The 15,873-nt window shown below is 38.7% G+C and overlaps 1 protein-coding gene across 5 annotated transcripts in view; it reads left to right on the top strand.

The window, feature by feature from the left end:
* cita (citron rho-interacting serine/threonine kinase a) overlaps positions 1-15,873 on the top strand; it is a 70,051-nt gene that overhangs the window by 26,364 nt on the left and 27,814 nt on the right. For 4 of the 5 annotated variants that reach the window (XM_062988269.1, XM_062988265.1, XM_062988266.1 and 1 more), the window contains 11 exons: positions 4,302-4,407; positions 5,457-5,600; positions 7,271-7,390; positions 11,061-11,231; positions 11,884-11,937; positions 12,780-12,833; positions 12,918-13,058; positions 13,323-13,448; positions 14,122-14,217; positions 14,440-14,556; positions 15,485-15,594. In XM_062988269.1, coding sequence (XP_062844339.1) covers positions 4,302-4,407; positions 5,457-5,600; positions 7,271-7,390; positions 11,061-11,231; positions 11,884-11,937; positions 12,780-12,833; positions 12,918-13,058; positions 13,323-13,448; positions 14,122-14,217; positions 14,440-14,556; positions 15,485-15,594 — 1,239 coding nt within the window. Of the gene's footprint in view, positions 1-3,910; positions 3,993-4,301; positions 4,408-5,456; positions 5,601-7,270; positions 7,391-11,060; positions 11,232-11,883; positions 11,938-12,779; positions 12,834-12,917; positions 13,059-13,322; positions 13,449-14,121; positions 14,218-14,439; positions 14,557-15,484; positions 15,595-15,873 lie in introns of those variants that run through there. The other variant, XM_062988267.1, reaches the window with a different exon arrangement.

The following is a 15,873-nucleotide window of genomic DNA, read 5'->3' on the forward strand; positions in this document are numbered from 1 at the left end:
ACGCATCTGCGCTTTTGGCTCAGTCAATCGTGACCAGAGCCTGGCAAGAGTTCACTAGTCAGTGTGAAATATGGGCTCTCTGAATACAGTGGCAGCTGTACTGAATACACATACACACACACACACACACACACACACACACACACACACACACACATATGCACACAAGACAAACAAGCCTGAATCCAGCTACTGCCAGACAAACATAACTAATCTAAGCTTTACCCATTGGAGCCAGGTAACTCACAGTGTGCACACATTCATTGTAACTGGCTCTGATTGTGATATAATGCAGCTTTGCACAGAATCATGCTGTGTTGCCTGGGTTAAGTGATGTAAAAAGCTGAAGACATTCTAAATCACTTGTGATTAAAGCATGAGCCCCTCTTTTCTTTTAGTTGCCAAATTGCTGGTTTCAAGTGGTGACTATGCTTGTGGGTATAGTTCTTTCTAGATCTACAGTTAGCCTATGCTTACAACATCAGCAAAAATATAGCATGTAATGCACAAATAAGTTCTTAAGCAGGGTATATTTTTGGCATGGCATGGACTTTTTCTGATTTTGACAAGTGTAGTTTTTGTTTCACTGAATAATTAAAGCAAATTTTCAGAAAATATGAAAACTTGTTAAAAAATTAGTTAAGTTGTGATGCCTAAATTGGGGAAACCCAAACGTATCATTGTATGCAGTTAAATGTTTGACTGTTTCTCCTGATGACCATTTGGACAATGTAGATAATCTGAGTGTAAATACTGGGTCTAGCAATGGTGCAGCAGTATAATGTATAAGTCTCTTTTAAGACGCAAGTCTGTGTCTGAGGAAGAGAAGAACAGATGTTGGTTCATCTTCTTACCAGTATATTACTTTATACTTCTGCATGTGTTAAAGCTGTTGTTGGTTGGTTTGCTGGAAATACATGGGTTGTAAGACGGTTATGCTAACAAGTGGCTCTCCTGAGCTGGAACATTAAGCATGCAGCAGAGGAATTAGCATGGGAAATTGGAAATGCTCTAAATATGGAAAGTCATCAAAATGAAAAAACAAACAAACCCTATCCTCACAGAGGGTTTATTGCATCTTTAGTTTTTTTCATAAATAATAAAAAGTATTTAAACAATATTTGCAGCATGGCTTTAAAATATTAAGTTCTCTGAATGCAATTTGCTTTTGGTTTAATAGGTAATAAAAGAAGCCAAATACACACTTATGGCTTAATAGTGCAAGAAATAATATCAAAAACAAGCTTCTAATGCGATATTACAAGATCATTCACCAATAAATACCAATATATTCACTCATTCTATCAGAAATTGATCTAAATGCAGTTTACACCCACATTAAAGCCGTGCATCTCTGTTCTGCTGAGAACTGCTGAGTGGTTAAAGAAATGCATAGTGACCTGCAGTGCTCAGCTGATTTTATGGCTGGTAGTATAATCTGGCAGAAAGGAACACTACCTGAAAAACTGAGAGTATGCGGATTGTTATATCGTCTAGTTTTAATTCTGCCATAACTGAATAGGCTTGTAATGGAAATTACATTTTACTTAGAATATTAAATTCTTAAATTAAAAATTCTCAGTAAAGACTTCTCGTAATGAACAGAAGAGACTAAACTGATAAATGCTGTGAGCAAATTCTGACTCAGAAATGTAGTTATTTAAAAATTCTGCACAGGAACGTGATTAGCCGGTACGTCTTAATGCTGTCGTAAGGACATAAAATCTTAATAATCTTTCGTTCCTCCTGCGTATTAAATAGCAATGTCACAAATCATTCTGTAGTGCAACCTGGTGAACTTGCAGGAGCAGAGAGTTTGATAGTGTTGTTTAACTTGTATGACCTCCACAGCTCTTGTTAATGAATATGACCGACTGCACCCAGTGATTCTTTGTGCCCATATGAATTGGAATAGTTTGACTGCCAACTAACTCAATACAAACTTTGTATTGATAGTTGGGAAGAAAATCCAAACTGTCCAAATAGAAGTTAATCTAAGAACCATTATCACCATGTTTGCATGATTTAGAAAATGCTGAAACAGGGCTGTCACTGTTCACCTTTAGTCAGGTTGCACAATAACAGGGTCCTAGCTATGTAGTCCATAGCACTACATATTTGAATAGACACAGGAAAGTCAAGAGTTGTATTCAATCATAATCACTAACAAGTTATTAGGAGTCTATGGTACAATATTAAATGAGACAAAATTACAAGTCCTAATAGTATATAAGATTATATTCTATTCATATATGATTATATTCTATTCTATTCATAACAGGGTGGCTCGGTGGGTAGCACTGTCGCCTCACAGCAAGAAGGTCCTGAGTTCGATCCCCAGGTGGGGAAGGTCCGGGTCCTTTCTGTGTGGAGTTTGCATGTTTTCCCTGTGTCTGCGTGGGTTTTCTCCAGGAGCTCCGGTTTCCTCCCACAGTCCAAAGACATGCAAGTGAGGTGAATTGGATACACTAAATTGTCCAGGACTGTGTTTGATATAACCTTGTGAACTGCAGAACCTTGTGTAATGAGTAACTACCGTTCCTGTCATGAATGTAACCAAAGTGTAAAACATGAGGTTAAAATCCTAATAAACAGCAGACTTTCAGAAATTCCACAAGTTATGTGTAAAATTTAAATGTGCTAGTTTTGATTTATATTAGCAATAAAATCCCAACATTGCAATGATCTACATTTCTAGTGTATGTAAACTTTCCTTTTCAGCTGTTTATACTGTTATAATCTGCACCAAATAGTAGAAGAGAGTTAAAGAGAGAAATGAACGCCCCCATCAAAGCAATTTAGTTCTTTAGAAATCCTGCAAAGAAATTGGACTGTAATTGAGGTGTTGAATTAATGCTCCTCTAGGAACAATAAGATTCTACTTTATTTCATAATAATTACATTTCTCTCTTCCACTTACTCATGCACAATAGATAACAGCCCAACGTCTTCTAAGTGTTTCACTTGCTAAAGATAAAAGTTTACATTAATCCGCATGATACATGTTTATCATGGGATTTACCTGTTAAATTAATTTCTAAAATATATGTATATCATGTATGTAAATTTTTTTGTGATTAACAATTGCTGGTAACGGTTTTGTGTCTGTATGGCTTGTTCAATTGCAATTGCTAAGAAATGGTCTTTAGCCAGAGTTGGAGAACAAACCCAATCTGTCACCAGCTTTAGTGATTTTAATCACTAATTAAGAATTAAAAGAACATGCCACATAAATAATTGCCAATACTTTCTACTGTGCAAAATTAATAATAAGAGTTAGAATTGCAGTTGTAGTTGGAATTTTACAAAAATGAAAAACTGTATAGCCATGTGGAACAGGGAGTACTTGGACGGCATCTTTAGACTTTTGTCCGGCTGAAGTTTCGTATTAAGCAAGAATAGGCAACAATTACACTTAAAAACGGCAACAATTAGTGTCCTCAGTTCCCAAACAATTAAAAAGTGAAATTAATAGGAAAGGTGATGTAACACAGTGGTAAAAAAGCCTCTGTCCCAACTGTTTTTTGAAATGTTTCAGGCATCAAGCTCTGAAGTTGGTCAATTAAAACACTGGGAATCTTTTCTTTGTGCTTTTGTCAGTTAAATAAAGGATCAAGAGAATAAACAAATAACAGATTGTTGTTGTTATTGCATTTTTACAAAAATGTTGTTTTGGAAATGGGGTTTGTACATAAACTGCCAACTTTGCCGACTGGTGTCTTTTTTTTATATGATTTATTTGCCAATGAAAATGATAATGACCATGATTTAAGATCTAAGCTCTACATGGCTATTAGGAATAAACTGGACAGGCAAAAAAAATAATATTAATATATTGTTTTGCTTTTGTGAAGAAGATCCTGGGTTTGATTCCCAGGTGGAGCAGTCCGGGTCCTTTCTGTGTGGAGTTTGCATGTTCTCCTCGTGTCTGTGTGGGTTTCCTCCTGGAGCTCTGGTTTCCTCTCACAGTCCAAAGACGACGTGCAAGTGAGGTGAATTGAAGATACAAAATTGTCCATGACTGTGTTTGACATTAAACTTGAACTGATGAATCTTGTGTAATGAGTAACTACCTGTCTTGTCACTAACCGAAGTGTGTAAAACATGACGTTAAAATCCTAATAAATAAATTGCTCTTGTGTGTGTGTTGTCATGTACTGTTTTTCTTCGCAAATCATTCACATGACATCTGATTTCTTGATTATTTCATGGTGCTTATCTGAGACAAATCACATTTGTATAAATACAGTATTTTAACTGAAAATTTCTCTTGATGTCTCCATCGTTCTTTTTGCCCACAGAGCAGTGGCGGCAGGCCTTAACTCTCCTGCCAAGTCCAACTCTATGGAAAAAAAACTGCAACTTAAAAGCAAAGAACTTCAAGACACTCAAGACAAATGTCACAAGGTAAGAAAGACTGCACTTTAGTTCTGGATGTGTGTGAATGTTCTTTTGTTCTGTTCCCCTGTGCACAGAGGGTCACACGAGATCTATAAACACATCATTTGTTGAGTTGTGGGTAATAAAAGAAAGAAATGCCTGTCCACCACAGTGCAGGTGCTGTGTGACTACAGCTCATTTGTCAAATGGTTCCACACTCAATGTTTTAAACTGTTTTTTGTCTTTATGCTTATTCAATTTTTTCCACCTCAGACAAACATAAAACGTTTTTGTTTATTTAATTTTTTTAGTCAGGTCTTTTTTATATGCATTTTTTTACTTTTGAATGAAATAGGTAAATAAAAAGCAGCATAGTAATTATAATAAAAAACCACCCACATTGATCAGTTGCTGATGTAAAGCACCCTGTGTGTCTTTAATTTATGTTCTTTTAAATTTATCATTACGTTTTGATCAGGGGTTTGAATCTCAGTGGAGTTATCAGCCAGGCAGGCGTCGACAAAGACATTATTGGATATGTCTGAGGGTGGTCTGGTCAAAGCCCTGTGATAGATCGGCGCCCTGTCCAGGGTATTCTGGCCTTGTGCCTGATATTTTCGTATTATATATGAGTCTGCGTGGGTTTCCTCTCACAGTCCAAAGACATGCAAGTGAGGTGAATTGGAGATACAAAATTGACCATGACATTTACATTTTCTGCATTAAGCAGACGCTTTTATTTAAAGCGACTTATACAGTCTAAGCAATTAAGGGTTAAAGGCCTTGCTCAAGGGCCCAATAGTGGCAACCTGGCAGTGGTTGGGTTTGAACCAGCAACCTTTTGCTTACTAGTCCAGTACCTTAACTGCTAGGCTACAACTGCTCTGTATCGCAGTAAACACATGACTTGTATAACCAGTGATTACCTGTCCTGTCATTAATGTAACCAAAGTGTGTAAAACATGATGCTAAACATCTAATAAATAAATAAAATAAATAAATAAATCATGTTGTGGGGGCCAGAGCGATACTATAAAATGCATTTAGATCTGGTTCCTGTGTTTGTGGCCGCCCAGATGGAGCAGGAGATCTCGCGCTTCCAGCGTAAGATGACCGACTTGGAGTCGGTACTTCAGCAGAAAGATGTGGAGCTCAAAGCTTCTGAAACACAGAGGAGCATCCTGGAGCAGGACCTCGCCACCTACATCACTGAATGCAGCGTAAGTGCTGTTGCTGTTAGTCTCACATGAGTGGTCTGTTTGTGTAACACATGTTTTTTTACTGTTTGAACAGATTCAGAATTATGGCCGATTATAGTTCTTTGGATCTTGCTGCAGTTTAGCTACGTTTTAACAGACCATGAAGCACTGGAGTGGAGCCTGCCACATTGAACATCGCTGATCGATTTAACTCATGCTGAATGATACAGAATGACCAATCTGTTTGTTCAGCATGTTTCTGCCAATAGTTGGTGCCAATTACCAATCACTAGATAAATCTCACTTACTATATACTGTTCTTAACAAGCTGACTGTTCTTGTAGAATGATAAACAAGTTTGGTGTGGAAAGTGAGCCTTGCGCTGGGTCGCTGAGCAGAGTTAGCCTGAAGGGGCAGTAAAGGGGGTATAAATAAAAAGATAGCGCAGACGGTATCCACCCTTCTCTCCTGTAAAAGCGTGTGTGTTTGCATTATGAGATGGGTCCTCAGCTAGGTAATAAATCTTTAAGGGTTATTTTAAATTCCCACAACAGTAACTTGTTGAGAACAATATGGCCAAAAAAAAAATCACTTGTGTGACTCAGTAGTGTATATGGCTCCTATGTGCCTATGTGCACTCCTGCTGACGTCTGGGCATGCCACTAATGAAATGGTGGATGTTGTCCTCGGGGATCTCTTCCCAGACCTGGATCAGGGCATCAGTAAGCTCTTGGACAGTCCTTTGAGCTACTTGGCAGGGTTGTGTGCACTGATACATAATGTTTCAGAGGCTCTCGATTCAAATATGCTCTTGTCATACAGGAACTGCCTTCACACTCTGGCCACATTGCATTGGCCTTTAGCAGGAGGAACCCAGAACCCACCTAATCAGCGTAAGGTATGGCAATGGCTCTGAGGATTTTATTACAGCTGTCAGGGTACTGTTGGCTATCACATGGAGGTTTGCACGACCCTCCAAGGACATGCCTCCTCAGACCATCACTGACCCCCACTATGCTGTATAATGTTGCAGGCAGCATAACGTTTACTGTGGCATCTTCAGACTCATGTCTGTTACATGTTCAATGTAAACCGGCTCTCATCTGTGAAGACAACAAGCCTCCAGTGCCGGACCAACCAATTCTGTAGTTCTCTGATCGTGTCCCGGTGCCTTCTCCGTTCTCTTGAGACGTTCTCTTGTCCAAGGTGCTGGGAGACACAGCAAACCTTCTTGCGATGGCTCATATGGATGTACCATACTAAAGGGGCTGGATTACTGCTTTATTCTACCAGTAGTGACAAGGACACTAGCAAAACCCAAAACTAGAGAAGAATCAGGAGGGATAAGAAGAGGATAATTGTCTTTGGCCAGCACCTGCAAAACCATTCGCTTTTGGGTGGTTGTCTTGCTGTTGCATCTCCAGTGCACCTGTTGACACTCAGCATTTGAGTGAGCAGACAAAATTGATTTACAATCATTTATGCTTCCGAACTGGACAGAAGTTTAACTGACTGTACAATGTCATCATGTAATAATTGTTACCGTAATTTTTTAAAAAGTGTACAGTATAGCTACCACTTGGTACCAGCAAGACACATAAAGCTAGCTGCAATACTTTTTTACACACACATATAGCGGTCTCTTGCTATCATAATCATAATTTTGTGTTTGTCCATATGCGTGTGTGTAGAGTCTGAAGCGTAGCTTGGAACAGGCTCGTGTGGAGGTGTCTCAGGAAGATGACAAAGCTCTACAGTTGCTCCATGACATCCGTGAGCAAAGCAACAAGCTGCAGGAAATTAAAGAGCAGGTACAGTTCCTCACAACACTCAGTATGGCTAGAAGTCTTTAATCAACTGCATCACTGCTCAAAAAGTTTTGTATGGAATGTAAATTGTCTCAAAAAATAGATTACAACTAGGCCTGACACATTGTGTTCTGTAATCGTACATTTTGATTTTAGTTTATAATTAAATTAGAAGAAGAAGAAGGTATACTTTTGTCATATATACATATACAGGTGTACAGTACAATGAAAATCTTTCTTCGCATATCCCAGCTTGTTTGGAAGCTGGGGTCAGAGCGCAGAGTCAGCCATCTTATGGCGCCCCTGCAGCAGACAGGGTTAAGGGTCTGGATTTGAACCGCCAATCTTCCGGTTGATAGCCCAAAGCTCTACCCACTAGGCTACCACTGTCCCCCTTTTTTTGCAATAACAGAGGTCATTAGAAAAGAGCTTATCAATATATTTTACAAAACGGGGTTTTGTTTTTATTATTATCCAGTCATGTCAGTGTAGATGCCCGGCTGGCCGATAGCACCACTGAGATTTGAATAATTTCAATATTTTCTAACCATTATCAAATTCAGCACTTAAGTCTATATGGTCTCATAAGTTACACAGAGGGGATTTGATTTTTATTGAGATTTGAATAATTTCAATCATTTCTAACCACTATCAAGTTCAGTGGCACTTAAGTCTTATGATCTCATAAGTTACACAGAGCGGCTTTGATTTACTTAGTGAAGGAAAATTACTTTTTTACTGGATTTATTCATCTGTGGGAAAAGTAAAAGTGGATGTGCTGATTAAAGGCCTAGAGTTTGGATTAAGAAAGAAGACAAATGAGACAAGGAGGTGGCAGAGGTTCTGGTGGCAGAGGTTTGGGAGAAGGGGACACAGAATGACTCATTCTGTGTGCATGCTCACACATTAATGCAGAGGCGAATTTCATCTCCACAGAAACAGTAAAGACAAGTGATTAGACAGAGCTGGGGATCGGTGGCAGAATTCTGTACAGCACTTAAATGCTGAGATTTTCTGCTCAGAAATGCATCATCTTAAACCAGAACACTCAGATCAGTATTAATATGCTTATACGGGGCTTTGACAACTACTGGATTTCATTGTGTCCAGTTGCAAATTTTAAATACTTACTTTTATTTGATCTATAAAACTGTCAAATCACAAGCATTTCAACAATTTAGTGTTCACATTATTTTTAATTCTTATTTTATTCATTTTAAGGCACCAGTATGGTTATGATCTGTGTTGTTTTTATGCCCTGTAGTGTACTGTATACTTAATCCATGATGATAAATAGATTATTTAAGAATTCCATAATTTCTGGAGAAAAAAAGTGCAAAAAAATTATTCCTTAGTGTTCATTCCAGTAATGGAAAAAACATAAACACAGCAACACGGCTGAATTGAGGTTTGATGAATTATTATTATTAAGTATTAGTGTTATTACTGTTATGTTGAGTTTCAGTTTTATAGCTGAAAGAGAAATTGTACTCTATTGAATATTAAATTTAGAATCATCATTATTTTAATGACTTTTACAACCCCTTAATGTGTGTTCCTATTTAAAGGCATTGTGCTGTAAACAGAGCTCAGATTACAGTGGTTACACAGTAAATAACACAGAGCTTTATTCCAGTAGCAGAGCCACTCATTGTCTTAATGGAAATGACACTGTCATTAGTCTGTATGTGTCTAAACAACCTCATTCCATTACCAATTAAGACTAAGAGGCGTTTCATTTCGACAATGATGATTGATAGTTGGTGAAGGGTGTCTTGTCATGTCCACACATTAGCTTTTATTACCATGCTATTTCTGGTATTTTATTATTACGCTATTAGCAGCGTGACTGCTTCATCTTACAACTGTAGATATTTATTACATTCATATCTGAGGTGTGTGTCAGTCTCAAATCAGTCAGTCCTCATTGTCCACACAATCAATACAACTCGGATATTATTTACTACTCTATGGCACTGATGTCTTTCTGATGTATCCATTTATTTATTGTAGTACTTAGTCCCACAAAATCTGTATTGAAGTGTATTCAGAGAACTTTTTAAAAGGTTTTTAAACTAATCCTTTTTGTGCCTACAGTTTTCAATCAGAAACAAAAGCATGCTCATGTATTGGATAGCTCACTATGAGCCTCTTGTACATCCCACCTATCCCAAATTATGGGCATTACTATTACGCCCGCCCTGGCATGAAAAGCTAGTCTAGTCTAGCCTTTGGGAAAGGTTTTCTACACGTCTTTAGAATCCTGTGCCTATGTGAATTTGAGCTTATTCAGACATTTATGAGGTCTGGCACTGATGTTAGACAACATGGTCTGATTCTAATTCACGTCAAAGGTGTTCATTGGGCTTGAGACCCAGGTTTTGTACATACCACTAGAGATCCGCTCCCGCACACCAAACTTCTAAAACCACATCTTAATGAATTTTGCTTTGTGCACCGGGCCAAAGTCATGTTAGAACAGGAAAGGACCTTTCTCATACTGTTTCCGTAAGTTTATTATTTCTATGAAATATTTTATACACGTGTTTTCAATTGGTGTGGCTACAATACTTATTAATTAGAAGGGGTGCCCACATACCTTTGAGCATATAGTGGATATAAATCCAAACAGCACTTTTAGGTTGTAAATCTTACCCTGACTAGAACAGTGATTGCTCTAAAATTGACGGTGCATTAAAAGCCCTATTTTCCCCTCATCCTCTTTAATGCTACATTCATCTTTCACAGCTCTCTGTTTATCGCAGCCCCAAGCCCTTTTTTAAATGTAGCCCATTTTTTAGTCTCGCTATTGATACTTCTGGGTGGCGAGCTGACCAGCTGCACACGCTTGGTGACACACACATACACACATAGACATAATGCCCTGTGCTTTATCTCCTCCTAAGATAGAATAGAAGCAGTGTAGCTGTTCTCCAACAAGCTGAGCACGATGGGCTTCTTTAATTAAAAACAATGACGGTTGAGAGGTATGAATCTGGCTGTGTGCTGTCAGGCCTGGCAGCACTAAGAAGGATGGTGGAATTGGGAGCTTTGATTCAAAGGCTTATATGGCCTGGGGGAACAATGCAAAATTTGTGGATCAGTTGTTCTATGTTTTTGCTGGTTTAGTGGTATTGTTGTTCCTGGCCTTACATTTTTGTCTGTCCCATGCTGGAATGTTGCAGTTTTATTTTTCTCATCCTTACCCCCTACTTCCTTCACTCACACAGATTGTGTTTCCATGTGCAAAGTAATCTGATAAATCTATGTAATCTGATTGAGGCAATGTACTCCACATATTTTCATACCATTTCAGACAGGTACAGTAATTTCTACTCAGATTTCTAGTCGGTGTTCTAGTCAGGACACAATCACATTAAAATTGAAAGATACTTTATTACAGTGGTTGCAATGTATCACAGACTACATTTTCCAGACTCCCTGGAGAGGCTTTATTTATCTTTTACAATATTTTAGTGACTGTGGACAATATACAGTGCTGTGAAAGTGTAATGCAAATGCTTTTCTTAATAAATAATTTATATTACTGACATCATAGTTTGTATTTGTCTTGCATAAGTGACTAGTTTGACGTTAGAAACGTGAGGAGCTAAATAGCTGTGTAATTCTTTATTTTTGTAAGTAAAATGTTTCTATGTGGCTGCTTCATTAGGAGTACCATGCTCAGCTGGAGGAGATGCAGGTGACCATTAGGCAGCTGGAGGAGGATCTGTCGGCTGCCCGGCGCCGGAGCGATCTGTACGAGGCCGAGCTCCGGGACTCACGCCAGACCAGTGAAGAGCTCAAAAGGAGGGCTGCAGACTACCAACAAAGGATTCAGAAGGTGTGTGTAATTGAATTAGTGAAGGTCAATGTAATTGAAAGCAAGGTCATAGTCAGTTGTTTACACACCATTTATCCTACAGTATGAACATATAGAATAGTCAGACTTTGTGAGAGATTATAAATAGACATTATAACCCTGTTTCTGCACACACAAGCCTTAATATGACCTTTGAGAAAATACCCCATTATCTTTAACCATATTTGTGTGTACCACATTTGTAGCATGTGAACTATTACAGTGCACAAAAACCCCAGAAGACTTCATGGATTGAATCATCGAATTCAAACGTTCACTAGTCTGGCTAGACCAGCCACCATAATCTTAATGATCTTGCAGAGATGTCACAGCAAGATCTGAGTTTAAGCAGTATTGAAATTGAGATGCAAAACATCCAAGTCATTTTTGTCAAATAATTTCAATATGCACAGATCCAGATGTGCAGAGTGTACTCAAACCCCTAACTGATACAAAACAGCTTCTGTCTTCTGTTAGGGTGTCATGGTGGCTCGGTGGGCAGCACTGTCGCCTTACAGCAAGAAGGCCCTGGGTTCGATTCCCAGGTGGAATGGTCCGGGTCATTTCTGTGTGGTGTTTGCATGTTCTCCTCATGACTGCGTGGGTTTTTCTTTGCATGTGCTTGTGTCGCCAGGCCAAAGAACAGGGCAAGTCTGAAGCAGAGGATCTTCTCACCAAGCTGGAGAGGGTGAGTTCTTCCTGCACCTCCACCTGTTCTTTGTGACTCAGTAAAGCATCAGTTGCTCTCAGGAGGGTCATATTGTGTGCAGTTTTAATCTAATCGACCTTTAGTGTTACTGCTGGTAAGAGAACAATTTAACCTCTGTGAATTTTCTGTTAAAGCGGCTTTTAATATTTAAGCATCTTTGGTTCTAAGAAAAACACATATACCTTAATCTGACTCATCTTTTAGCTTTATTACTCAAGAAAACTCATACAGGCAAGAAAATTAAAATATAAGGAATTTTGTCACACATTTGCACTGCACTGAGCCATCTCCTGACATTTGCGGTTATTCATGCAGAACGACCATAGAGACTCAGGGGAGTTTAAGACTAATGTAGGGCCTAAATAATAAGCAGAGGCTGGTATTGTTGACAGACTTTGCCCAGTCAATATCCCACCCCCTTTACCTGCAGTTACAACAATCCAGAATTAAAGATGTATTACCACAGAAACTGGTATTTGCATGTGTGTGTAATGTACATTTCTAGTGGTGTTTGATTAATTAGCTAGGCTGGCCAATTTTGGAAATCCAGTGTTATTTCAAAATAAGCCTAAAACAGTCAAATACCAATCAATACGGGCATTACCAGCAAATGAAAAAGCCAAAAGGCTGCTATACTTGGCTTGTAATTATTTATAATTTTCTTTTACACACACACACACACACACAATGCAAACACATTCAGAATAAACACAAATTTTGCATATGTCTTTAAGAAAGCAAAAATAGAGATGTGGTTAAATCATGTGTGATGTATATGTGAAGTGTTGCTGGCTCATGTTCAAAAGCGTTTTGTCTTCCAGACCAATGCAGAGCAGCAAGTAAAAATCCAGGAGCTTCAGGATAAGCTGTCTAAGGTAAAAAAAATTGCTACTTCTTCATGTTGATTACATTTTTACATGTAAAATCAGCTTGTTGTGTATTGCTTGTTACACTCTTAGGCAGTGAAGGCGAGCACAGAGGCCACAGAGCTGCTGCAGAACATCCGACAGGCTAAAGAGCGCCTGGAGCGTGAACTGGAGCGGCTACGCAGCAAAACCGACTCCAGTGATTCGCTGCGCAGACGTCTACGTGAGACTGAGGCAGGACACTGCACAACTCACACTTCCTTGAATTATACTTGAATTATGCCAAAGGGCTGTTACAAGCTAGAAAAGAAAGCTAATACACTTCCCAATACACTTTCTGTACTTACTAACATGTCATTAGAATTTGTGTAATGCACTGAAATTTGCTATTTAATTTAATACATTTTGCTGCTTTTTGACCTCTCGTAGTCATAATTTCAAGTTTTACTTTTAAGCATGCATGATAGTTAAGAAAAGTATGCACATGTGTTCGTGTAGGATGGCAGGAAGACTCTGGAGAACCAAGTTAAAAGGTTGGAGATGGTGGAGCGCAGGGAGAATAAACTAAAGGAGGACATTCAGACCAAATCCCAGCAGATTCAGCAGATGGCTGAAAAGATCCTGGTAGGCTCCAGTTGTCTCATTTTTTATATTTATAAGGGTATACGTGTGTTTTTCCACCTTATTGTTTATCCCAACAACCATACTGTCCTGAAGTTTTCAATACATAGTTACTTTCACTAACACACTTACATACTGCTAACAGAAGGAAGGGATTGGATTTAATTCATCCAGGATTCTTTTCATGTGGAGTTTGCATGTTCTCCCTGTGTCTGCATGGGTCCCTCTGGGTGCTCCTCCTCCCACAAACAACAGGAACACCTAAATAAAACAAGTCATTAACGTATATCCAAAAGAACATACTAGTACCTGACAAACAAACTGCATTCATACACAAAATACCACATTCTCTGAATTGTTTAAAATAGTATCACATTAATAGATGCAGTTATGCATAACAGGCTATTTATTTTCAATTCTTCCACCACCCAGAAAATAGACATTACTTTGGTATGCCAGAAAAACTCCATCTGGCCTGCCATTGGTCAGAAATGACCAATTGTATCTGCAGAGCTTCCAACCAGGCTGAAGGCATTACTAAGACTCGAGCCCAGGTTTACAAGGTGGTGGTTTAGCGCATTGGATCACAGCACCACACGAACATAATGTTATAAATAATATACTTGCTTAATCATGATGTCATTTGTGTCTGACCAGTGCTTACGTTTGTTTTAAGGAACTGGAGGAGAATCTGAGGGACACCCAGGCTACAGCCCAGAGGATGGAGGCTCATCTTGTTCAGAAGGAAAGACTGTATGAGGACAAGATCAAGGTAGTGCATTTGTTCTATAGCCGTTAATTAAACAATTTGACTCATCATGTACAATAATAAAACACTATAGAAGGTTTCAGTGAAACAGTTTCACTGCTTTTCAAGTGTTCTGTTATTTTAAAGCAACTTTATGAAGGACATTTCCAAATCTAATATGAAACTAAGATGGAACACTGTAACTATGCATTATTCATGAAATCATATATTCTCGATTGTGTTTAGGTGCTGGAGGCTCAGATGAAAGCAGACTTGGCTGATAAGGACGTGCTAGAGGCCAAGCGAGCTCAGCATGAGGAGGAAGTGCGTGAAAAAGGCAAACTCCTAAGCGAGCAGAAAGCTGTAAGAATCTCCTCTCACCTCCCCCTCTTCTTCCTACAGCGAGCATGTGTACTCTGTCTTTTTTTTGTTTTTATTCTCTCACCATGTCTGCCAGCTAATCAAGTCTTAATCAGCTGTCTAATTTTGCTTTTTGGCTATTGTGTTTGCCGGGGGAGAGACTGTGGGCTCAGCCTTGTTTGTTTTGCAAAGGCACTTGGTTTTGTCTGTACTTCGTAAACAGATTTGAGCTGAAATGTTGAATTATTTGTCTTTAGCAATGATCTGGATGAACTGCCTAAGTTTAGCTGGCTGCAGATGATTTTTATGTATTTGCTGTCCTTTTTCTTTGACTGAGTGCGGCACAGTGGCTCGGTAGGTAGCACTGTTGCCTCACAGCAAAATGGTCTAGGACTTGTAACCAAAGTGTGTAAAACATGATGTTAAAATCCTAATAGATAAATAAATTTCATTGAGTAAAACTGAGTAATTTTGTAATTATATAACTTATATGATTGATATACTGTACATTGTGAATTTACATTGAAATATTTACTTAACTAAAAGTATTCACTTTATGAAGTTCCCTCAACATCTGGAATAGGGACCAGGGTTATACTTTTTTAGCACAGAGATCAGTATTGCGTACAGAGAATCACATACTGCATTCCATTATTTATAATCACATGGTTTTACCAGCCGCAGAGGCCTAAATTGCAGCAGTAATAAGGAATAGCTTTGACCATCTCTTCAAACAGCACATCACGTGTGTTTAATCACCTCAGCCAGACGATAGCACAGCTGAGATTCAAAACTCGAATCTCACTGGTGGTTAGCTAGCTCATTAGACCATCATAAGTATTTTTATCATTTGTTTGATTTTACCAGTATTTCTTAACTTAATAATGTTTTTGTTTGTGTGTTTTGCTGTGTGTTTACATCAACTCCATAGACCATCAATGCAATGGACAATAAGATGAAGAGTCTGGAACAACGTATTGCTGAGCTCTCCGAGGCCAATAAACTGGCAGCCAACAGCAGCATCTACACCCAGAAAAACATGTAAGAATCTAATGACATTCTTTATCCACAAGACAACACTTACACAATACCTGCTTTATGTGTTTAAAATTAGCTTACTTTCCAGAAGTATGGAAAAGGTTGGGGCAAGGTTGAAGGGTTCTCTTTGTATTGGGAAGTGCTTTATGTTGCACATCTGAGTATCCACCATTGAGAGAGGTCCTGAATTTGAATCTCAGCTTTACTATTGGCCTGGTGCGTGAGGGATGGAGGTTGAATGGGTTTCTCATTGCTGTTGCAGCTACAGCCTCTGCTGGCTGG

The sequence above is a fragment of the Trichomycterus rosablanca genome, chromosome 26 (assembly GCF_030014385.1).
Source record: "Trichomycterus rosablanca isolate fTriRos1 chromosome 26, fTriRos1.hap1, whole genome shotgun sequence".
Lineage (NCBI taxonomy): Eukaryota > Metazoa > Chordata > Actinopteri > Siluriformes > Trichomycteridae > Trichomycterus > Trichomycterus rosablanca.